This window comes from Rhinopithecus roxellana, chromosome 15 (assembly GCF_007565055.1).
Source record: "Rhinopithecus roxellana isolate Shanxi Qingling chromosome 15, ASM756505v1, whole genome shotgun sequence".
Classification (NCBI taxonomy): Eukaryota; Metazoa; Chordata; class Mammalia; order Primates; family Cercopithecidae; genus Rhinopithecus; species Rhinopithecus roxellana.
Genome location: NC_044563.1, coordinates 89,746,742 through 89,772,913, shown reverse-complemented (window position 1 = coordinate 89,772,913; position 26,172 = coordinate 89,746,742). Strand labels below are relative to the sequence as shown.

Here is a 26,172-nt window from a genome sequence, read left to right as displayed (position 1 = left end):
TATTACTGAGTTGTAAGCATACTCTGTATATTCTACAGATAAGTCCCCTACCAGATGTATTATTTGCAAATTTTTCCCCATTCTGTGAGTTGTCTTCCTTTACTAACTTTTATCCCTTTTTTTCAGCTATTGAGGAAGATATATTAAAATCTCCCATTATAATAGCAGAATTCCCTATTTCTCAGTTTTTCCTGTTTTTCTTGATATATTTTGAAGTTGGTTAATTAGGTGCATGTATAAAATGTGAATTAGTTGGATTCTCCAAAGGAAAAAAATTCCAGATAGTAAACATATTTATTATACGAAAATATGTTTTCTGGCTGGGTGTGATGGCTCACGCCTGTAATCCCAGCACTTTGGGAAGCTAAGGTGGGTGGATCACTTGAGGTCAGGAGTTCAAGACCAGCCTGGCCAACGTGGTGAAACTCCATCTCTACTAAAAATGCAAAAAATTAGCCAGGCATGGTGGTATGTGCCTATAGTCCCAGCTACTTGGGAGACTAAGGCAGGAGGAGAATCACTTGAACCCCAGAGGCAGAGGTTGCAGTGAGCCAAGATCGCGCCACTGCACTCCAGCCTTGGTGACAGAGCAAGACTCTGTCTTACAAAAAAAAAAAGGAAAAAAATAGAAAATATGTTTCCTAGTAACTCAGCCTAAAGAAAATTTAAAATACTGCTAAAGATATTTTAGAATTAAAAGTTTATAAACATAAAGATGTTGCTCTCTCAATGAAGTATGTGTTGTTGGAGATTGTAAGTTTTCTGTTCTAATATGGATAGATTTTCAGTTTATGCCACCAACCTATGTGTGTGAGAAGCACCAGAGCCCACAATTATGAATGAGCATTTCAGAGAGAAAAGTCATGCAAAATAATCAGTTTAACCAGAAAATTAATGTTACATGATTAAAAATGATTTGAAGAAAACTGGTAAAATTCAAGTAAAGGCTATAGTCTCATTCATTGTATTGTGCCAGTTGTTTTTCTGATTCTAATAAAACATAATTATGAAAGATGTCACCATAGAGGGAAGCTGGGTGATGAGTACAAGGATCTTCTTTGTATTACGTTTGCAGCTTATTGTGAGCATATAATTATTTTTATAAAAATGTTTAAGGCTGGGCACGGTGGCTCATGCCTGTAATCCCAGCACTTTGGGAGGCCAAGGTGGGCGTATCACCTGAGGTCATGAGTTCAAGACTAGCCTGAGCAATATGGAGAAACCCCGTCTCTACTAAAAATACAAAATTAGCTGGGTGTGGTGGCGCATGCCTGTAATCCCAGCTACTTGGTAGGCTGAGGAAGGAGAATCGCTTGAACCCGGGAGGCAGGCGAGATCGCGCCATTACACTCCAGCCTGGGCAACAAGAGCGAAACTCTGTCTCAAAAAAAAAAAAAAAAAAAAAAAAAGTTTAAAACATTATTTGAAGAATATAGGTTTGGTATTGATGAGATGAAAGGAATACTAATGAGTAAAATATGATAGTCTTTCTTCTTAGTTATGGGAGAAGGTAAAGGGATTGGACCTTTAGAGTCCAAAGAGTAGCCATAAAGTGTAAGTAGTCTTTTTGGCTTGAGAATCATTGATACTGTTCTCACTTACAAATGGGAGCTAAATAAGGTGTACACATGGACATCAAGTGTGGAATAATAAGACACTGGAGACTCAGAAGGCTGGGAGGGTGGGAAGGGGTTGAGGGATGAGAAATTACTTAATGGCTACAATATACATTATTCTGGTTGATGGCTACACTAAAAGTCCAGACTTCACCACTATGCAGTATGTCCATGTGACAAGGCTGCACTTGTACCCCTTAAATTTATACAAAAAAAAGAATTATTGATACTACCTCATTTAAACAAATGACATAGTATAGTTCTTTGTGAAAGTATAAATTTTGTATAAATACTACTTTGATTTATTTCCTTCTAATATTATTTTAGTAAGTTAAATTTATTTAGGTAACCAGCTTAGTAGCCTAGGTAATACATTAGAATTTTCTAACCCTATGGTAAAAGGTGAAAGGTGCTACGTTTACATGACTAAAAAGTGACTTTCCTAAGCCAGTATAGCAGTTCATCGATCATGATTATTTCTTTTTTTGCACTACTTCTTTCCTTCAAGTCACCTCTACTCAAATGTGTAATATCTAATATTTTGTGGACTGTAGTTTTTCTTTAGTAATATCTTAGAAATATTAACAATATTACTAGTTACAAAGTTTCAAATAGATGTTTGCCCTTGTTTAATATAACTTTACTTTGCAATGTGAATTAGTTCACATAAAAGTTAAGTGTCTCATTAGAATCTATCCTGTGAAATTATTAATCGACTAGCCTGATACCTCAGCACTGCAACATGTAATCAAAATAATGATGTGGAATACTTTCAATGCTCTGTAATAAGGGAAAAAATAAAGTGTAGGTCATATCAATAGTTTTTGTTTCTTTGTTTTCTAATAAGAAATGTGGTCTCACTCTGTCACCCAGCTGCAGTACAGTAGTGCTGTCCTAGCTCACTGCAGCCTTGGACTCCTGGGCTCAAGTGATCTTCGCACCTTAGCTTCCCGAGTCACTGGGATTACAGTGCAAGGCACCATGCCTGGCTGATTTTTGTATTTTTTGTAGAGAAAGGGTTTGCTATGTTGCCCAGGCTTGTCTCAAACCTCTGGGCTCAAGGGACATCCCACCTCAGCCTCCCAAATTGCTGGGATTATGGGCGTGAGCCTCTACACCCAACCTACAGTCTTATAGTAATAGTCTCTTTGCTTTTGTAATTACCAAAGGAGTTTAATTTATTTGTGCTTTCTTTATATTCTTTTACTAGTTTCGATAATGGACAAGGTGACGACAGTTTTCAACAGTGCACAGAGACTAGAAGTTGTCAGAAACTGCATCTCATTCATATTTGAAAATAAAATTTTGGAAACTGAAAAGGTAATAAAATATCATCTTTCCCAAGTAAGCGTTTATCATTTCCCTTTCAGATTTACATGTCGAAGTTACCAGCTTTCTCTTCTTTTCTTCAACGGAGTCTCGCTCTGTTGCCCGAGCTGGAGTGCAGTGGTGCAATCTCAGCTCACTGCAAGCTCCGCCTCCCGGGTTCATGCCATTCTCCTGCCTCAGCCTCCCCAGCAGCTGGGACTACAGGCGCCCCCCACCACGCCCGGCTAATTTTTTTGTATTTTTAGTAGAGACGGGATTTTACCATGTTAGCCAGGACAGTCTTGATCTCCTGACCTCGTGATCCGCCCGCCTCAGCCTCCCAAAGTGCTGGGATTACAGGCATGAGCCACCGCGCCCGGCCAGCTTCTCTTCTTTAATTCTGTCCCTTTTCCTAATAAAGTCTCCTCTCATTGTTTGGATCATTTTAAATGAATAATGTCTAAGATATAAAGCTGTTGGGCCAAGCTTAATTATATGACCAGCAGAAAAATATTCATAGTAATTTTTTCTCTCAAACTTTTTTTTTTTTTTTTTTTTTTTTTTTGAGATGGAGTCTCGCTCTGTCACCCAGGCTGGAGTGCAGTGGCCGGATCTCAGCTCACTGCAAGCTCCGCCTCCTGGATTCACACCATTCTCCTGCCTCAGCCTCCCGAGTAGCTGGGACTACAGGCGCCTGCCACCTCGCCCGGCTAGGTTTTTTTGTATTTTTTTTTAGTAGAGACGGCGTTTCACCGTTTTGGCCAGGATGGTCTCGATCTCCTGACCTCGTGATCCGCCCGTCTCGGCCTCCCAAAGTGCTGGGATTACAGGCTTGAGCCACCGCGCCCGGCCTCTCTCAAACTTTTAAACATTGTTCACTAAACACTATTTTGGCATATTACTTAGAAACTTAACATTTTATTTATTGTAGTTTTTATTTTTGGAGACAGAGTCTTGCTGTGTCGCCCAGGCTGGAGTACAGTGGCGTGATCTTGGCTCACTGCAGCCTCTACCTCCCGGATTCAAGTGATTCTCCTGCCTCAGCCTCCTGAGTAGCTGGGACTACAGGCATGCACCACTGCACCCGGCTCATTTTTGTATTTTTAGTAGAGATGGGGTTTCATCATGTTGGCCAGACTGGTCTCGAACTCCTGGCCTCAAGTGATCCAGCCACCTCAGCCTCCCAAAGTACTGGAATTACATGTATGAGCCAACACGCTTGGCCAAAACTTAACATTTTAATATAATTTTATGTATTGCAAAGAATCTAGTTAGAATATGTAATGGATTATAGGAACTGTAGTATTCAACTTAAATGTGCCTCCTTAGAGCATGTTTTCTTGCCTTGTTCAGTGAAATATGCTGAACATAATATAACCCTTTCTTACTGACTCATTGTCATAGTTCTGAATATCTATTTTCAGGAACTGGTAAAGCTTATAGAAATGTTTACCTTTACCCTAACTGACCCAGTGCTCTTTACATTTTGTGCTTTTTGGTTTCTGTGTTTTCTTATAGTTGGAGTCTTTCACTTCTCTTGCTTTCAACTTACACATCCTATTTCTTATGCCTGCCTTTAGTGATATCATGCCCTCCTACTTCCTTCTTATTTTCTCCTTTGTTCTGATTTTTTAGCTAAATAAGCTTATTATTATTATATGTGAAGTAAATTAACTAAATCCTACATGGTGAACTGAAGGAGGCATCTTTAGGGATGTTCTTGTTGTAAAGTGAAAAGAGTTTTAATGCATACTAGAGATAATCTATTTTTGCAACTTTGAGTCCTTTTTCTTTCCTTTTTTATGATACTTAAATGAAAAGAGATTGTAGAACTTTTCAGTCATAAATTAAAGCTGAATAGTGATTAAGCAGCCAACCAGTTTAAAAGTATGAAATCACTTGTATTTCTTATTGTTTTAATTTTTCTTTCTGTTCTTGCCATGGAAAATTGACTAGTTATAGAAGGAAGGTGTCTTACGTATCTATGGCTTTGACTCATGATCTGAAGCAACAGTCAATTTGGTAACCAAAGTTTTATTAAGTTGAAGAAAAAAAAGTGAAATTAAATGTTTTTCAATTTATCACGTAATTCTTTTATATTTCTTGCTGGTTTACATATAAAAATAACTACAAATCTATTTTATCATTGGTCTTACTAATAAATCACCTCTTCCCTAGGAGTTTAATTTTATTAATAACTGTGTTAAATAAATTACAGGGTGCATTTGAATTTTCAAGATGATTGTTTGAAAGTTATTGTTTCCCCCAGTGGTACCATTTGGTCATTTGCACCTCTCTTGTCCTCAGACCCTTCCTGCTGCACTCAGAGCCCTTAAAGGAAAGGCGGCAAGACAGTGTCTCACTGATGAATTGGGTTTGCATGTCCAGCAAAACCGGGCAATATTAGACCATCAACAGTTTGACTACATAATAAGGATGATGAATTGTACTCTACAGGTAATTTTGTAGTTCTTTCAGATTATTCCTCTCATTTGAGAATACTTTTCGTTTTTCCAGAATATTTTGTAATTACCAGTATATCAGTTCTTGAACCTACCACAGCTAAAAGGATGAAGCGTCAGTATCTATATCATTTCTGTCAAATACTTTTTTATTACTTGGCATAAATATTAAGAGTTTTTTGTTCTTTCTTTGTTTTCTCTTTGAAAATGCTAGATTATTTTACTAGTTTTGTAATATAAGCAAGTTCTTTGAAATTGAAGTCGTCTTTAAAGCATTCAGTTGTATATTAATGTTGGTAGTCACATCAGCCCTTTTCAGTCAGTTTTCAGTTGTACTGTTCAGGCAGAGGACAATGAATGGTGGATAATCCAAATGATAAATGAACTACTCAATTAAGTATTTAAGTACTTTGTTTGTAAAGCACAACAACAAAATTTCCACTTGGCTTCAAAATATGTATGTGATCTTTCAGAAACAAACTTCCCACAAAACAGTGAAGACAATTTAGGAGAAGCTAATAATCTTATTTCCTCATCCTGCCTCCCTTGTTAGATAGTTTTTGACACTGGCATTCTGCCAAGAGGTAATGTAAAGTTCCTCTCTCAAACATTTTGCCCAAGATGGAAATGTAATTAAATATTAAAACTGTGGGATCATCTGTGGGACTCCAGAAAAAGTAAATAAATGCATGTTAAATATTGGTACATTGGAAAGCAAGAATTATAGGATATAATTAATCAAATGTATGAATGAAACAAGGCCTAAATGAATGAGATTTATAAATGTGCATGGAATGGAAGACTCACTATGTTAAAGATATCAATTCTCCCCAAAACAATCTACAGAGACAATGCAATTCCTATCAGAACCTTAAATAGAAGAATAAAAGCCTTAAAACTACCAACATACTCCTAAAGAAAAACAACAAAGTGTAGCAGTTTACCTTGTCAGGTATCAAAAGTTTAGTTTCAGATTATATTACTTGGCCAGGCGCAGTGGCTCACGCCTGTAATCCCAGCACTTTGGGAGGCCAAGATGGGTGGACCACAAGGTCAGGAGTTTGAGAACAATCTGGCCAGCATGGTGAGACCCTGTCTCTACTAAAAATACAAAAATCAGCCAGGCGTGGTGGTGGGCGCCTATAATCCCAGCTACTCAGGAGCCTGAAGCAGGAGAATCGCTTGAAACTGGAAGGCGGAGGTTGCAGTGAGCCGAGATCGCTCCACTGCACTCCAGCCTGGATGAAAGAGCGAAACTCCATCTCAAAAAAAAAATAGTAATTATTATTATTATTAATATTATATTATTTAAGACAGTGTAGAATTGGCACACTCATAAACAGATTGACGAACAGAATAAAATAGAAAGCCCAGAAACAAATGCACACATATATGGAAACGTAATTTATGATAAAACTGGCACCGGCAGTGAAAAGAGCAGTTTAATTAATAGTGCTGGGACATGTACACATAATATACCATTGATACAAAAAATGCATACATACCTCCTACCACACACAAGAATCATTTCCACATGTATTAAAGACTTAAATATGGAGAGCCAAAAAAAAAGCTAATCTATAAGGCTTAAGAGTTTTCAAACATAGTACAGGAAATATCCTTATGACTTTGGGGTAGGGAAAGATTTGTTAAACTAGTCACGACTAGTGCCGGTGTTAAAAGATTGATAAATTTGACTACCTTAAAATTAAGAACTTCTGTTCATTAAAAGATAACATAAAGAGAGTGAAAACATAAACCTCAGAGTGAGAGGTTAGTGCTCAGATTACAAGAACTATAAGCCAGGCATGGTGGTGTGCGTCTATAGTCCCAGCTACTCAGGCAGCTGAGATAGGAGGATCATGTGAGACCAGGAGTTAGGCTGCAATACACTATAATTGCATCTGTGAATTGCCACTGAACTCAAGCTTAGACAACTTATCAAGACCCCATCTCTTTAAAAAAGAAAAAAACCCTACAAATCAATATTTTTTCAAAAAGACAGCCTAATTCGAAAATGAGCAAAAGATTTAAGTGTCTTAATTAAAAGGATACAAAGGTAGAGCTGAGAATGGGAGAAGAGCAGAGTTTCTGAGCAGCACAGCGGCCTCCCCTCCTCTCTCCTCACCCCAGTCTCGCAGCCTACCTTTACCTACCTGCCTGCTCAGTGCCCAGAACACCTTCCACCATGACCACCTCAGCAGCTCCCATTTAAACAGAGGCATCAAGCAGGTGTACATGTCCCTGCCTCAGTGTGAGAAAGTCCAGGCCATGTATATCTGAGTCGATGGTACTGAAGCAAGACTGCACTGTAAGTCCCAGACCCTGGACAATGAGCCCAAGAGTGTGGAAGAGTTACTTGAGTAGAATTTTGATGGCTCTAGTACTTTGAAGGTTCCAACAGTGACATGTATCTCATGCCTGCTGCCATGTTTTGGGAGCCCTTCCACAAGGACCTCCACAAGCTGGTATTCTGTGAAGTTTTCAAGTGCAATTGAAAGCCTGCAGAGAACAATTTGAGGCACACCTATAAATGGATAATGGACATGGTGAGCAACCAGCACCCCTGGTTTGGCATGGAGCAGGAATATAACCTCATGGGGACAGATGGGCACCCTTTGGTTGGCCTTCCAATGGACTCCCTGAGCCCCAGGGTCCATATTACTGTGGTATGGGAGCAAAGTCTATGGCAAGGACATTGTGGAGGCTCATTACCGGACCTGCTTGTATGCTGGAGTCAAGATTGCAGAGACTAATGCTGAGGTCATGCCCGCCCAGTGGGAATTCCAAATTGGACGCTGTGAAGGAATCAGCATGGAAGATCATTTCTGGGTGACCTGTTTCATCTTGCATCGTGTATGTGAAGACTTCAGAGTGATAGCAACCTTTGATCCTAAGCCCATTCCTGGGACTGGAATGGCTCAGACTACCATACCAACTTTAGCACCAAGGCCATGCGGGAGGAGAATGGTCTGAGGAGGCCATCAAGAAACTAAGCAAGCAACAGCAGTACCACTTCCGCATTTTTGCCAGGCCTGGCACCTAATTGGATTCCATGAAATTTCCAACATCAGTGACTTTTCTGCTCTTATAGCCCATCATAGTGCCAGCATACACATTCCCCAGACTGTTGGCCAGGAGAAGAAGGGTTACTTTGAAGATCATTGCCTCTCTGCCAAATGCGACCCATTTTCGGTGACGGAAGCCCTCATCTTCCTGTGTCTTCTCAAACCGGAGTTGAGCCCTTCCAGTACAAAAACTAAGTGGACTAGACCTCCAGCTGTCAAGCCCCTCCTAGTTCTTCATCCCACTCCAACTCTTCCCCTCTCCCAATTGTCCTAATTGTAACTCAAAGGATGGAATACCAAGGTCTTTTTTAATTCCTCGTGCCCAGTTAATCTTGCTTTATTTGTTTGACTGAGATAGAGGGGTCACATAATTAATTTCTTCACATCTTTACCCTCCTTTTTTTCCCCATCACTGACGCTTTTTAGTACATTAGTGGGGAGGTGGGTAGTGAAACATAACCACTGCTTCTATTTAATGGGGTATGCCTGTTCAGTAAATCGCTTAGCTATCGGAACAGAGTGCATGTTTGCAGGATGGGGACTTTTTCTTTGAGGTACCTGAGAGGGGAAGGCCTGACTTAACTCTGGTTAGGTTAGGACTTCCCTTTGTGGGGGAAATGTTTCTTAAGAGGTTATAACCAACCTTCTTTTTTTTTTTTTTTTTTTTTTTGAGACAGAGTTTCGCTCTGTCGCCCGGGCTGGAGTGCAGTGGCCGGATCTCAGCTCACTGCAAGCTCCGCCTCCCGGGTTCTCGCCATTCTCCTGCCTCAGCCTCCCGAGTAGCTGGGACTACAGGCGCCCGCCACCTCGCCCGGCTAGTTTTTTGTATTTTTTAGTAGAGACGGGGTTTCACCGTGTTAGCCAGGATGGTCTCGATCTCCTGACCTCGTGATCCGCCCGTCTCGGCCTCCCATATAACCAACTTTATATTAAAATTAGGGATTAAGCGTCCGGGCGCGGTGGCTTAAGCCTGTAATCCCAGCACTTTGGGAGGCCAAGACGGGCGGATCATGAGGTCAGGAGATCGAGACCATCCTGGTGAACACGGTGAAACCCCGTCTCTACTAAAAAATACAAAAAAAAAAAAAACCAGCCGGGCAGGGTGGCGGGCACCTGTACTCCCAGCTACTCGGGAGGCTGAGACAGGAGAATGGCCTAAACCTGGGAGGCGGAGCTTGCAGTAAGCTGAGATCTGGCCACTGCACTCCAGCCTGGGCGACAGAGCGAGACTCCGTCTCAAAAAAAAAAAAAAGGTTCTTTTTGCTTGGTCCTCTATTTATCACACAAAACTGAGTAGTATTTTTATATTTAAATGTAAAAACAAGGGTTGGGTGCGGTGGCTCACACCTGTAATCCCAGTACTTTGGGAGGCCGAGGCAGGTGGATCACGAGGTCAGGAGATTGAGACTATCCTGGCCAACATGGCGAAACCCTGACTCTATTAAAAATACAAAAAATTAGCCAGGCATGGTGGCAGGCGTCTGTAGTCCGAGCTGCTCAGGAGGCTGAGGCAGGAGAATCGCTTGAACCTGGGAGGTGGAGGTTGCAGTGAGCTGAGATCGTGCCACTGCACTGCAGCCTGGGTGACAGAGCAAGACTCCGTCTCAAAAAAAAAAAAATGTAAAAACAAGAAGTTTATATATATAGTTTTGTGTCTTATGTTTGTTTTGCTAAAGGAAAACAACATACAGGTCACGGTGTACCAAATTCGAGGCAAATAGTCTAGATCGAAATCAAGTAGCCCCTTTTGAGTAAGGAATGAGGAAAGTGGTGCTTGAAAAGTTGTTGATTTGCGGTTAGTCCCTCATGACCACTTTAGGGTTTCTGTGCCCTGCCCACCCTCTGGAGAAGACGAATACTGGTCAGTTAACAGATGACATGTTACTAGCAGTCACTTGATCCCTGTGGCTTTAGTTTAAAAGACATATACTTGTCCACATGGGTTTACAGGTAAGAGTTAGCTGGTCAACTTGAGCATGTTACTGATAGAGGGGATATTGGGGTTATTTTCTGGTGGGAATAACATGTCGCTAAAGCAGGCCTTTTGATATATTAAATTTTTAAAAAACAAAATAGAAGTTTAGATTTTAAAATCTAAATCTGTAGGGTTTCTAAGTAATTTTTACAGAATTGCTTGTTTGCTTTAACTGTCTCCTTCTCCCTTTGCTCTTGAAGGATATGGGGACAGGGCTAGAGTCAAAACACTTGAAATTTTGTATCCCAATGTCTTTTCTCCCAGTGTGAAATATTCCATTCTTTTGTTAAGACTACTGAGGAGTTATTTTTTTCTTTTGTAATAAGAAACAAACCCCACCTTTTTCTCTACATTTCCCCTACCATTCTCTGGTTTTTTGTGTTTGCTGCAGGGGACCAGCTGTGGTTTTCTCTTGCCATGATGACTTCTAATCGCCATGTACAGTATGCTCAAAGTCAGACAACTCCTTACTGTAAACAAATTGTGTAACTGCCCAGAGCAGCACTTATAAATCAGCCTAACATAAGATCTCCAAAAAAAAAAAAAAAAAAAAAAAGATATAAGGAAACCCACTTGGATAATAATTGAAGAAATGCAAATTAAAACTATAAGGAGAGCCTTTTACACTCACTATTTGGCAAGAATTAAAAAGTCTGATAATATCAAACAAATGTTTAGAACAAATAGAGTATATAAACTCTGCTAGTGAGCGTGTAAGTTGGTATAGCTACTTTAGCAAATTTAATAAGATATGAGAAATAAGATAATTTGTCATTATCTTATAAAGCTGCATATGAAGCATACTCTATCACCTAGTGATTTCATTCCTAGAGGAACTCTTGCCCACATACCTCAAGAGACATGTACAAAAATGATAGTGTCAAGATTGTTCAAAATAGCAGAAAACTTGAAATGACTCATATGCCAACCAGCACTAGAATGGATAATTTATAATATCTTCTTACACTAGAATATTTTTTATCAGAGAAAATAAATGAACTGCAGTTACAAGGGATAATGTAGATGAATCTTAAAGGAGATAATTCTGTACAAAAATTAAAAAAAATTCAGTACTGTCATGAGTTACAGAAAAATAAAAAGAAAAAAGAAAAAAAAGGACAATTCAACTATAATATGGTTCCACTTTACACAATTCAAATGCATGTTATATACTATCTAAGGATATTTAATGATACAAACATACGTGGCAAAAATATTTTTAAAAAGCTAAGGTAAGGCCGGGCGCGGTGGCTCAAGCCTGTAATCCCAGCACTTTTGGGAGGCCGAGACGGGCGGATCACGAGGTCAAGAGATTGAGACCATCCTGGCTAATACAGTGAAACCCCGTCTCTACTAAAAAATACAAAAAACTAGCCAGGCGAGGTGGCGGGTGCCTGTAGTCCCAGCTACTCGGGAGGCTGAGGCAGGAGAATGGCGTGAACCCAGGAGGCGGAGCTTGCAGTGAGCTGAGATCCGGCCACTGCACTCCAGCCTGGGTGACAGAGCAAGACTCCAACTCAAAAAAAAAAAAAGAAAAGAAAAGAAAAGCTAAGGTAATAAGAAACAAAATATTTAAGAAAATTACCTCTGTTCGACACAGAGGAAGAGCAGTGAACATGGGGATCTTCCAGTGTAATGGTAAAATTCTATTTAGGTACATGGGTGTTCATTGTATCATTCTTGATAACCTTGTAGCTTATGCATATTTTATGTCTTAAAGTACTGACTGCTATTAGATTTTTTACAGGACATATTTATCTTCTCAAACTCACATCAAACAGTTTGTAGATTGTATAAGTTAATTGACAAGTTAGGGAATGAGTCACTTTTACTGGATTTCTTTAGAGTATGGATATTCTCTATTTCTTTAGAGTATGGATATTCTTTAACGTGTGAGACAGTAGATATAATACTTTATAATGACAAAAATCAAAAACAACCTAAATGCCTACCACTTGGCTAGTAATTAAATATGGTGCAACTCTTCTTTAGAACACTGTTCAGCTACTAAATAGAAACAAGTAGATCTACATATGTACTGATATGGAAAAATTTCTACTATATATTGCTAGGTAGGCAAAAGGGAAGTTACATAAAGTAGGTATGAATCTATTTTTGACCTAAAATTATATGTATGTATGTATGTATGTATGTATGTATGTATGTATGTATGTATATGATAGTAAAAATCTGGAAGGATATTTACACTAAACCCTGTTAAGATTATCCTGATAAGAGAGATACCAATGATTATCTCTGAGATATGGATTAGAAGAGTTTTGATTTCCATTTTAAACCATTCTCTGCTTGAAACATACACATATAACTACATTATATAAGATATATAACAAGTGTATATTACTTTTATGTTTCGAAAAAAGTCCTCAGTTTTTTAGAAAGGAAATTTTAACATCCTATGAGAAGAACTTGCCCTAAGAAAAGGCCCCGTCTTTTGTTACTTTATTACAGTTACTTTGTTACCATTGTTATAGAGAATAAAGCAATAGAATTAACAGATTAAGGTCTCTAGAAGTCCTAAAGTCAGGTGATTTCCTGATTCCCCAATAATTGGAATTAAAATTACAAAAACTATTTTGGAGCTTTTTGCTATTGTTACTTTCTGTGCTGTTTATTAGCTGAAGAACTAACTTTTAAGACTTTCTCTAAACTTAATTTTAGCATTTACGATTATGGCACTTACAGAATAGCAGATACCCTTAGGCTACAAATATTTTTCATTTGAATAATCATGTTTCTAGAAACAAAAAAGACATGGAGTTTTTTTGCAGCTTTCAAATACAATTGATTTACTCAGGAGTTGTTTGAAAAAAACCAAATACATTTGGATTGAGGGGCACTTAATATTTTATAATTCACTATTTCGTATATACATAAAAAGAGATCCTGTGCTTCATTAAGCACATGCTGTTGTTGAACGTTATATAGAGGCCCTTCCCAGTTATGAATGGGCTTATATGTGATGTTCTTACTTTAATGTGTTATTTGTTTAATGTGTTGCCCACTTGGAATTTGTTAGTATTTATATTCTTGATGCAACAACATGCTTATCAACAGGGATTTGACATGACATTCTGAACATATTTTTACAAAAGCATAGAGTTTCAAGGCAGAGTGGCCAAACATCTGTGTTGATGTTTTAAGAAAGAAACATTAACTAAATGAACTAATTTTTAGGTAGCGATTCAAAAACTTTGGTAATTTTTGCTTTTCATGACCTAGAAGTTATTCTTCTGTCTTTCCTGTCCACAAGGGAAAATTAAATGGAACATGAGTACTGCCAAAAGGCTGTTTATCAGGTTATTTCAATGCCAGTGTAATTTTTTACAGCACTGTTTCATAGAGGTTATAGACTATTCCTACATATCATTTCATTTCAAAGAACTGATCATATTTTAGTATTTTTTGAAAATGAGATTACTAAAAATCTCTCCAAAAATATCATGGCCTTAACTTACTTTGTCAAATATACAGTTAAAGCTTTTTATATGTCTAGATCCTAGCTAAGATCTTTTGAGAATAAATTATAATTTGAAAACACAGTGAAGTCTTCTATTTCCAGCATCATGTTAAATTGCATATACTATAAGGAATCCTCTCACTAACATAGAAATAGATCTCAGAAACAAATATAAACCATTATTTTGTCACATTGCGTCTCCCAAGAAGAAAAGAAAATCTCTAATATATACCTCCTTATACTCTGAAGAAAAGGACAAATAGAGAAAACCAAGCCCTGAGCAGTTAGCAGTTGGGGCAATCATATTTGTGAGTACACCCGTGGCCTCTATAAGTCTTGGCCATCTGGTTGAACCTGAAAGTTTTGCATCAAGCTGGAACACTGGAAAAAGAATATTAGAATAATAGTCTCCAATCTCATTCAGGTTGCTGTGAATGCCATTAATTCATTCCTTTTTATGGCTGAGTAGTATTCCATCATATATATAAGCCACGGTTTCTTTTTTTTTCTTTTTTCTTTTTTCTTTTTTTTTTTTTGAGACAGAATCTCGCTCTGTCACGCAGGCTGGAGTGCAGTGATGTGATCTCGGCTCACTGCAACCTTTGCCTCCCAGGTTTAAGCAGTTCTCTGCCTCAGCCTCCTGAGTAGCTGGGATTACAGGCGCATGCCACCACATCCGGCTAATTTTTGTATTTTTAGTACAAATGGGGTTTCACCATCTTGGCCAGGCTGGTCTTGAACTCCTGACCTTGTGATCCACCTGCCTCGGCCTCCCAAAGTGCTGGGATTACAGGCATGAGCCACCGCGTCCAACCCAATATGCCACAGTTTCTTTATCCACTCATTGATTGATGGGCATTTGGGATGGCTCTGCATTTTTACAATTCCAAATTGTGCTGCTGCTAAAAACATGCATGTGCAAGAATCTTTTTGGTATGACTTCTTTTCCTCTGGGTAGATACATTGCTGGATCAAATGGTAGTTCTACTTTTACTTCTCTAAGGAATCTCCACACTGTTTTCCATACTAGTTTACATTCCCACCAGCAGTGTAGAAGTGTTCCCTGTTCACCGCATCCACACCAACATCTATTATTTTTTTATTTTTTGATTATGGCCATTCTTGCAGGAATAGGGTGGTATCATATTGTGGTTTTGATATGCAGGAAAGAGCCTGTGTTTTTGAAAACTGAAGAATATTTCTATATTAGTGAGTATAGTGTAGAAATGTGGTTGGAGAAGAGATGAGAACAGTAGATGGAGTAACCTATGATTAAAGTAAGCAGATGGTATATATGTGTTAATCTCTGCTACCACCGAAAACCCCATTATAACAAAAGTAAACCACTTTAAAAAAATATATAAACCCACAGTCAAAACAGGAGAGGAGACAACAGCAACATCTTAGAAACTAGAAAGCTGATAGATGAGTGATCTTTACTTAGCAGACCCAAGAAAGCCTTTTCCTAAGTAGCAGCGGGAAAAGCCTTGAAGCAGCCCAGTTTACAAAACCCCAAAAGGCTCAGGAATTAGTAGCATCATGTATCTCTTGGAGCAGAAGGACAAGGTGGAGCCAAAACATAAAAATAGAGGATTGGTTGAAAGCTGCTTAAGATTCTGTTGTATTCCCCCTCCTAGATCCTTTCTTAATTCGGTATAAACAGCCAGCTGCCTCTCCTTTACCATGGCAAAAGATTCGATGTTTGTTTGTTTGTTTGTTTGTTTGTGCATTTATTTTTATGAGAGAGAGGCTGTCATTGGCCCGGAAGATACTAGGTCTGGTTGAGGGAAATTCTGTCTTGCTGTAAACAAGGAGGTTATGTGAATGCCAAATACTGAGAATGCCAGTGGGCTTTCCGCCTTCAGCTTCCAGAACTCTGGCAGCCTACCCCTCAAGGCAAGAGATTGTAAACCTGTTCTCTGAGAAATGTGACCAGCCAAAGAGAAAAACACTTTGTTAAAGATGTGGAGATTGATGTTTTTCAGTAGAGCAGCTCTCCCAGGCCATACTATAATGAAGCTGTCACTCAACAAGTTTCATCCATGTGGACATTATTTTCTTTTGTCATTCTTTGGTTTACTTCTCCTTTCAGGAAATGACCTAAACAGAAGGGACCATCAAACCAAGTCAGTTGCTGCTCCGCACCATTGTTCCCCCAGTCTGCTTTGATTTTCCATTTTTCCTTGTAGAAGAACCATTCAGTCAGCATTTATAATTGTCCTATCCTCTTCCTCTTGGGTGCCTGTATCACTCTGTACTGCCTCAGATAATCTCAGCTTTATTTGTCCATGAAACTGGGTAAGCCACAATCATGGTTGCCCTCTGGAAATAGACTTAAATAAATTAAGTACATTTTTGAAATCACACAACTAGTAAATTAAAGCGATGAATTCTAAATGAAAATCTGGTATTTTCATTTGCCTCTTTAGATCCATCTTTAGATCTTCTCTCAGTCTAAAATACTCCCTACACAATCTTACTCATCTGCATTACCGTCTCTTGCTTCTGCCTTCCAAATCTCAAGCCTAAATTCATCTCCTAAATTATTCTGCTACTGCACCAACTTCTTAACTGATCACCCTACCTCCATCCTGACCCACTTCTATAACTGTTCTCCATTTCACCAAAGTGATACTCGTATATTTCAAGTTGTACCTCGTCACTTCACAATTTAAAATCCTTTGCCTTCAGAGCAAATTCTGATCTTATCTTGGCCCCTGCCTATATCTATAGTCTCATCATTCACTGCTGCCAGTCCCCAGGCCTTACACATCTATTACCTTTGTTTGGAACACTGTTTCTTCCTCCTCTCCTTTCTCATCCCTGCTCCCTCAATCTTTCCTTTCCCTTGGCCAACTCCTCTTCATCCTTTAATTTCAACTTGGATGTCATTTCTTCCTATAAGCTTTCCTCAGCCCATGAAGCCTGGATTGGTAGCCACTCTGTGCCTCTACTTCTTCTTGTACTTCCCCTATACTATCCATCATGATCCTGCAGTAGCACTTACCACATATAATGATATTGCCTGTTGACATCTGTATTCCCGTTTTGTCTGGCATGGAGTAATAGTCTCACTAAAAATTTGATGAATTAATAAATGAATGCATTGCAAGTAGCTGCTTACCTCAGCTGGTTAGAATTTTAGTCCCTATACTGAGTTTCTATCCCTTCACAGGCCAGTAGCTTTTGCCCCTTTCTTGGCTATAATCTAATCATCAACCCAAGCCAAGCTCTATTCACCTTTATGTCTTTGTGTACAGTAATCTCTAGGTTAGAGAATGTTGATGGATGTGTTGATAATTCATGACCTAGCTTGAAAGTAAAACTTAAAGTTTATATACAGCTGGTCAATATTGTGCCAGTGGACAGTAGTGTCATTGATATATTTAAAGTGCAAATGTTCATACTGCCGAGTTACAATCACCATAGCTAAAGCTTACACATCTGTATTGTTTTAATGCCCCACAAGTAAATTTGATACATACCTAGAGTTGAAATATCAGTGTCCTGTTATCTGGAGTAGTCATTTTTAAAACTTTTCATGTTCATTTCTGGGCCTCATCATCAGATGTTCTGATTTGGAAAGTTTGGGAAGGGGTAGATGAGAGCTAACATTTGAAACTTTTCAACAGTGAAATGAGCAGCTTTATAGAAATGAAATCCCCATCTCATAGAGTGTGCCATCAAACACTCTTATAGTCATTTCTCAGGAAAGCTGTAAAGGATTTCTACATTGTCAGGGAGATTGGACTAAGTGCCCTCTAACATGTCTCCTCCTCTGAATTTCATGATCTCAGGACACTTTTTTTTTTTAATCCCTGCTTACGAGAAGCATTCCTGGTTCTCCAGTTCATAACACATTATCATCTTTGGTCCCTTCCTTCTTTTATTTATTTATTTATTTGTTTATTTTTATCAGCATGCTCCCAATCTCCCTCAAGTGTTTAAATGTGCTTGTTTAATTGACAGATAAAATTGTATATTTATCATGTGCAACATGATGTTTTGAAGTATGTATATATGGTGGATATTTTAATGTGTTCAATGTATTATTTTCTATGCAGGTGTCCTTGAAAAATGTATGTTTTTTAGTACACATGTATTTTAATTTATGTAAATGGTATGTTATGTATTTCATTCTGTTTATGTCTTTTGTCAGTCAGCGTTATGTTTTTAATAAAACGTGAATCTCGAGTAAATCTGATTCCAAAATCAGATCGATACAATATAAAGAAAGGCAAAAAAGCCCCTTTTTCTTATGAATGTAAATGCATAACTCTTTTTTTTTTTTTTTTTTTTTTTGAGGCGGAGTCTCGCTCTGTCGCCCGGACTGGAGTGCAGTGGCCAGATCTCAGCTCACTGCAAGCTCCGCCTCCTGGATTTACGCCATTCTCCTGCCTCAGCCTCCCGAGTAGCTGGGACTACAGGCGCCCGCCACCTCGCCCGGCTAGTTTTTTGTATTTTTAGTAGAGGCGGGGTTTCACCGTGTTAGCCAGGATGGTCTCGATCTCCTGACGTCGTGATCCACCCGTCTCGGCCTCCCAAAGTGCTGGGATTACAGGCTTGAGCCACCGCGCCCGGCCTAAATGCAGAACTCTTAAGAAAAATATTGGCTAATCTAATCTAGTAGTGCATTAAAAAAGTAAAATGCATAATGTAGTGGAGTTTAACCTAGGATTCTTTCAGTGTAATGCACCCCATTAATAGATTAAAGGAAAAGGATTACGATTATCTCAGTCAGTTAAGAAAAGGCATTTAATAAAGTTTAATCCTATTTATTTTAAAGTTCTTAGAAGCTATTATTAGAAAAGAGCTTCCATGTTTGGTAAAACCTACAGCAAGGCTTGTAGTTAACGAAGAAACTTTATATGCATTCCTTTAAAATCAGAGCAAGACAAAGATGCTTACTATTACACTATTCACGATATTATTAGTGTGTCAGTAGCTGTCATTATTTTTAGATAAAAATCAGATTTCTGATCCTCTACCTAGAAAATGTATCAGATAGAACAAACTATTTTTGCTAATAAGATGATTTAGTTAGGTTTTCAAATATAAGATTAGCCTATAAAAATCAATAGCATTTATTTTCATCAGCAAAAAACAACTAAAAAGTAAATTTTTTTAGAAATTGTGCTTTCTACCTTTCCTCTTCTCCCTCCCATTCCTTCTTTTCTCCCACCTTTCCTTTCTCCTTTCCTCCCTTCTTTCCTTGTCCAGGCACCATTCAACAGGCTGAGAGAGAGAAGTAATGGCAGCCAAATGGTAGCTGGGCCTTATACTTACAAACATTGAGTTTAAATGAGGTAGTATAAGTGGCCTTGTAAAGTCAGGGTATTGTTTATACTCAGAAGACAAAGCAAATACGTAAATCTACTGAGGGTAATGGTAGCCAAGTTTTTCACACATAGAGAAGTGAGTTCAAATATGGAAAAGGAGAAAACTAGAATGAATCATATGGTTTTGGATGAATTTAAGCTAATGATGCTTACCTTTTAATAAATACTGAAATAAATACGGCTGGAAAATGTGAGTGTGTATCTGTGTGTATATGAGGGGAGGAGTTAGGAATGCATATATGTATTTCCTGGCTCTGTTCTGAGAGAGTCTGGCAACAGACACCCTATAGCAATAAGCATATCTAGTGTCCAGATCTTGGTTTCTAAATATGAGTCTACTAAAAGGAACTAGGATTCCTTGAAGAAATGGCTAGCAGCAGGAGTGGGGCAAGGAAAATATAAGCAGGGCTTGAACATCTTTTTATTTCAAAAAGTACAGAAGTGCTTAAAGAATCAATGAACTCTAGTTGGATTTTTAAAAACTGTGGTTAAATGTATATAACATTAAACTTACTGTTTTAACCATCCTTAAGTATACAGCTTAGTGGCGTTACGTATATTTATATTGTTGTGCAAATGTCACCACCTTACATCTCCAGAACTTTTTCTATCTTCCCAAACCGAAACTTCCTATCTGTTAAACGGTAACTCCTATTTCCCCCTGCCCCCAGATCCTGACAACCACCATGCTACTTTGTGTCTGTATGAATTTGGCTACCCTAAGTACTTAATATAAATGAAATCATACATTGTTTGTTCTTTTGTGACTGACTGATTTAGCATAATATTGTACCATGTATCAGAATTGCCTTCCTTTTTAAGGCTAAATAATATTCCATTGTATGTATATACCATGTTTTGTTTGCCCATTCATCTGTCAGTGGACACTTTGGGTTGCTGTCACCTTTTGCTTATTGTAAATAATGCTGCTATGAACATGAGTATGCAAACATCTCTTCAAGCTCCTGCTTTCAGTTATTCTGAGTATATAGCCAAAAGTAGAATTGCTGGATCTTATGGTAATTCTCCTTTTAATTTTTTGAGTAACTGTCATACTGTTGTTTTTTTTTTTTTTTTTTTTTTTTTTGAGACGGAGCCTTGCTCTGTCGCCCGGGCTGGAGTTCAGTGGCCGGATCTCAGCTCACTGCAAGCTCCGCCTCCCGGGTTTACGCCATTCTCCTGCCTCAGCCTCCCAGTAGCTGGGACTACAGGCGCCCGCCACCTTGCCCGGCTAGTTTTTTTGTATTTTTAGTAGAGATGGGGTTTCACCGTGTTAGCCAGGATGGTCTCGATCTCCTGACCTCGTGATCCGCCCATCTCGGCCTCCCAAAGTGCTGGGATTACAGGCTTGAGCCACCGCGCCCGGCCACTGTCATACTGTTTTGCGTAGTGACTGCATCATTTTACATTCCCACCAGCCCAAGGGTTTCAGTTTCTCCACATCCTCACCAACGCTTGATTTTTTTTTTTTTTTTTTCATTAGTGGCCATCCTAATGTATGTGAACTGGGTATCACATTGTGGTTTTGATTTGCATCTCCCTAATGGGAGTGGTGTTGAGCATCTTTTTGATTAGTGACAGTATGAGCAAGCTGCAAGAGTACCTGACCCTACATTGACCTCTGAGCATAAGCATAGATGCCGCTTCACTTCCATCTTCCAATCACGAAGTGACACTAACAGCACCATACAGAGAAAGGAACTAGAGATAATGTAGTACCAGCTTAGTTAAATTGACAGTACATAGTCACCACACTCTTCTTCCCCGTCAGTATCGAATTTAACCTGAAAGACCTGTAAGGTTGTGAATTCAGTGTGTCTCATTAGCTGAGTCAGCTAAAAGATTAGACTTTGTATATTATATTTAGACATCTCAACACTGCAGCTACTGTATCTTAACTGATTTATCTTTTAGAGCTGTTATAGACATTTTTCTGTTCCCTTACCTGAAACTTGTGTTAGGAATCTAAAGCCTGAGTTCGTTGTGATCTTTCTTAAAATTCTCTAGCACACTTTAAAACAATGGACTAACCCCATTGTTCTTGTTTGAACTAAAATATTTTATGGCAGTAACTATTTGGTTTTCTATAGGCACTTGATTATAGTTGTCCATAGGTGATCGTTTATTTAATGAATTGTTTTGCTATTGCATGCCATGGACTACCAGTTTCTCATTAACCGCTGGCAAAACACTTATTAATGTTTTTGAATCTAATTAGATCAAATAACTAATTCTAGATTCCAGTCCTTAAGTTTCATTTCTCCTAAAACAACTTCTGTTACAGGTTAGGAAATTCCTTAAGTAACACTCTTTATTTTGTGCAAGTCTTTATTATACTTATCCCAGTTATATCTGTCTAAGTGTATAGAAAAGACCCACAGTAATTTCCAAATATTCTGGATAATTGCTTTTGCAAGTAGAATTTAAAATAGTATCTTACCTAGTTATATCAAATTGTATTAAGTATTTGTTATACATATATAAGGGACATTTAATAGAAATATAGGCTGGACACAGTGGCTCATGCCTGTAATCCCAGCGCTTTGGGAGGCCGAGGCGGGTGGATCACCTGAGGTCGGGAGTTCGAGACCAGCCTTACCAACATGGAGAAACTCCATCTCTACTAAAAATACAAAATTAGCCAGGCATGGTGTCTCATGCCTATAATCCCAGCTCCTCAGGAGGCTGAAGCAGGAGAATCGCTTGAACCGAGGAGGCGGAGTTTGCCATGAGCCAAAATCGCACCACTGCACTTCAGCCCGGGCAACAAAAGTGAAACTCCATCTCAAAAAAAAAAAGAAATATGATAGCCTGTCAGCAGTTGTAGATTTGGCATTTTTTCCCCAACTTTTATTTGAGGTTTAGGGAGTACATGTGCAGACTTCTTAGGTGGTTAACTTGTGTGTTGCTAGATTCTGTATAAAAGTGATTTTGTCACCCAGGTAATCAGGATAGGACCTAATAGGTAGTTTTCCAGCTCTTACCCTCTCTTCTCAAGTAGGCCCCAGTGTCTGTTGTTCCCATCTTTCTGTCCATGTGTACTCAACATTTAGCCACCACTTATAAGTGAGAACATGTGGTATTTGGCTTTCTGATCTTGCATTAATTTCCTTAGGATGGATAATGGCCTCCATCTCCATCCATGTTGTCAACCACTGATGGGCATCTAGGTTGATTCCATGTCTTTGCTATTGTGAATAGTGCTGCAATGAACATACAGGTATACTTGTCTTTTTGGTACAGCGATTTATATTCCTTTGGGTATATACCCAGAAATGGAATTGCTGGGTTGAATGGTGGTTCTGTTTTAAGTTCTTTGAGAAATCTCCAAACTGCTTTCTACTGTGGCTGAGCTGATTTACATTCCCACCAGCAATGTATAAGCATTCCCTTTTCTCCACAACCTCACCAACATCTGTTTTTGTTTGTTTGTTTTTTACTCTTTAATAATAGCCATTCTGATTCATGTGAGATGTTATCTCATTGTGGTTTTGATTTGCATTTCTCTAATGATTAGTGATGTTGGACATTTTTTATATACTTGTTGGCCATGTATATGTCTTCTTTTGAAGAGTGTCTGTTCATGTCCTTTGCCCATTTTTTAATGGGGTTATTTGGGTTTGCTTGTTGGTTTGTTTAACTCTCTTTTGGATTCTGGATATTAGATCTTTGTCAGATGCATAGTTTGTAAATATTTCTTTCTCGTTCTTTAGGTTGTCTGTTTACTCTTTAGATAGTTTCTCTTGCTGTGCCAAAGCTCACTATTTAGATCCCACTTGTCTATTTTTTATTTTGTTGCAATTGCTTTTGGAGAATTCACCATGAAACTTCTGCCAAGGCTTGTGTCCAGAATGATATTTCCTAGATTTTCTTCTAGAGTTTTTATCGTTTTAGGTCTTACATTTAAGTCACTAATCCATTTTGAGTTTATTTTTGCATACAGTGAAAGGAAGGGGTCCAGTTTCAATCTTCTGCAAATGGCTAACCAGTTATCCTAGCACCGTTTATTGAATAGGAAGTCCTTTCTTCATTGCTTGTTATTGTTGACTTTATTGAAGATCAGATGGTTGTAGATGTGTGGCTTTATTTATTTATTTATTTCTCTAACCTGTCCCATTGGCCTATGTGTCTGTTTTTGTACTAGTACCATCCTGGTTTTGGTTACCATAGCTTTGTTTTGGGTATGGTATCTTGGCACTGTCACTCAGGCTGAAGTGCAGTGGTGCAAGCATGGCCCACTGCATCCTCAACCTCCTGGGCTCAAGTGATCCTCCTGCTTCAGCCTCCCATGTAGCTGGAACCACAAGCATATGCCACCACACTTGGCTGATTTTTTATTTTTTTGTAGAGACAGGGTCTCACTTTGTTGCCTAAGTTGGTCTCAAACTCCTGGCCTCAAGCATTCCTTCTGCATCAGCTTCCCAAAGTGGTGGGATTATAGGCATGAGCTCCCACTCCTGGCCCCACGTGAATTTTAGGATTTTTTCTAATTGTGTGAAAAATAACATTGGTAGTTTGATAGGAATAGCATTGAATCTATAAATTGCTTTGGGCAGTATGGCCATTTTAATGATATTGATTCTTCGAATCCTTAAACATGGACTGTTTTTTCCATTTATTTGTGTCAGCTCTCTGATTTCTTTGAGCAGTATTTTATAATTCTCATTGCAAAGATTTTTTTACCTCCCAGGTTATCTGTATTCCTAGGTATTTCACTCTTTTGTGAAAATTTAATATTCTAAGTGTTTAGCTATTTGAGAATATCCATAAATATGTAGCAATTTGTGTTTTTGCTGAAGCAGAATTTTGGGTTATACATGTAATGCCAGTATGTGCTAGTGAAACACTAGTGTGTAAACCTTGCTAATCACTACCCATTCTGCATCTCAATTTGGCATTGTTTTCTAGTAGTCATTGTATGACCTATGAAATGAAATATATAGTATTTATTAATATATGTTTTGTTTAAAGAATAATAACAAAATATATCTGTGTACCCAACACCCAGTTTAAGAAATAGAAGATGAGCATTGAAGTCCTCAAAGCTACGCTGCAACTGCTTTCATTTTTCCTCTCCTTTAGAACCACTGTCCTGAATTTGGTTTAATCATTTCTTTGCTTTTTCCCACAGTTTCACCCAATAAGGACGTACTCTTATAATTCAGTTTAGTTTTGCCTGATTTTGACCTTCTTGTGATTGGAATCATCCTGTTTATTCACTGATAAAATAAGTATTCATTGAGCAACTGCTTATAATATTCATACATGTTGATTCATGTAGTTATGGCTTATTTATTTGCACTTATGTTTAAGTCCATTCTACTACTGAAGGTTATTTCATTGCCCTGGCAATGAAAACGGTGTTGTAACTAAACACGGTGTTGTAATGACCATTCCTAATAGATGTCTCCTGATGCCCTTGTGCAAGAGCTTCTCTTGGATAACTACATAGGAATGAAATCAGAGTCAAGAGTATGTGCATCTTCAGCTGTGTTTGATTATAACAAATATTTTCCAAAATGGTATTACAAATTTATACTCTGACAGCAATATATGAGAGTTTCTATTGCCTCACATCCTTGCCAACTTTTAGTATTAAAAATTCTGGATTCTTAAATTCTACCAGTCCAGTGATTATAAAAGGACATATCATTGTGATTATCATTTGCATTTCCTTGATGACTAATAAATGGAACAATTTTTCATGTTCATTGGCTTTGCATGTTTTCTGTATAAGGAAATGCCTTTGCTTCTTTTGACCTTTTTTCTTTTTCTTTCTTTCTTTTTTTTTTTTTTTTGAGACGGAGTCTTGCTCTGTGGCCCAGGCTGGAGTGCGGTGGCCGGATCTCAGCTCACTGCAAGCTCCGCCTCCCGGGTTTACGCCATTCTCCTGCCTCAGCCTCCCGAGTAGCTGGGACTACAGGCGCCCGCCACCTCGCCCGGCTAGTTTTTTGTATTTTTTTTAGTAGAGACGGGGTTTCACCGTGTTAGCCAGGATGGTCTCGATCTCCTGACCTCGTGATCCGCCCGTCTCGGCCTCCCAAAGTGCTGGGATTACAGGCTTGAGCCACCGCGCCCGGCCGCCCTTTTTTCTTTTGCATTGTTTCTTATTTTCTCATTGATTTATGGGAGTTTTTAGTATGTTCTGAATACCAGTCCTTTGATACTTATACATGTAGCTGGTATTTCTTCCTGGTTTGTGGTTTTCTTTTCTCTTTCTGATGTCTTTTGGCGAATATGTTTGTAATTTTAATGTCATCAACTTCATTAATCATTTCCTCAATGTTTTGACACTTTTTGTGTCTTGTGTAAGAAATCCTTCACTATCATGAGGCCATAAAAATATTCTCATACTCTTTTAAAATGTTTAGTTATTTTACCTTTCCTATTTAAGTCCTTAATCTGTCTGAAATTGGTTTTTGTGAATTGTGTAAGGTAGAGATCCAGTTAATTTTTTGCAAATGAATAACCAGTTGCCCCAGAACAATTTATTTCATACTATGTGTTTTCACCACTGATTTGCAGTGACCCCTTTTTTATACATCAGATTTCTATAAATGTGTGACTCAGTTCAGGATTTCTATTCAGTTCATTCATTTGCCTATTTATGTAAGAGCATCACAATCTCTTTTCTTTCTTTCTTTCTTTCTTTCTTTCTTTCTTTCTTTCTTTCTTTCTTTCTTTCTTTCTTTCTTTCTTTCTTTCTCTCTCTCTCTCTCTCTCTCTCTTTCTTTCTTTCTTTCTTTCTTTCTTTCTCTTTCTCTCTCTCTTTCTCTCTCTCTTTCTTTCTCTCTCTCTTTTCTTTCTTTCTTTCTGTCTTTCTTGTCTTTCTTTCTTTCCAGAGTCTTACTCTCTTACTCTGTCACCCAGGCTGGAGTGCAGTGATGTGATCATGGCTCACTGCAGCCTCTGCCTCCTGGGCTCAG

At 38.5% G+C, this 26,172-nt stretch overlaps 1 protein-coding gene and 1 pseudogene across 2 annotated transcripts in view; both read left to right on the top strand.

Annotated features, from left to right (window-relative positions):
• SBF2 (SET binding factor 2) overlaps window positions 1-26,172 on the top strand; it is a 527,862-nt gene that overhangs the window by 324,741 nt on the left and 176,949 nt on the right. For both annotated transcript variants that reach the window (XR_004053641.1, XM_010384825.2), the window contains exons 15-16: window positions 2,827-2,936; window positions 5,232-5,381. Coding sequence is in view for 1 of the 2 variants with exons in the window: in XM_010384825.2 (XP_010383127.1) it covers window positions 2,827-2,936; window positions 5,232-5,381 (260 nt within the window). In the remaining variant the exon portion in view is untranslated. The remainder of the gene's footprint in view (window positions 1-2,826; window positions 2,937-5,231; window positions 5,382-26,172) is intronic.
• Window positions 7,247-8,649, top strand: LOC115893584 (annotated as a pseudogene).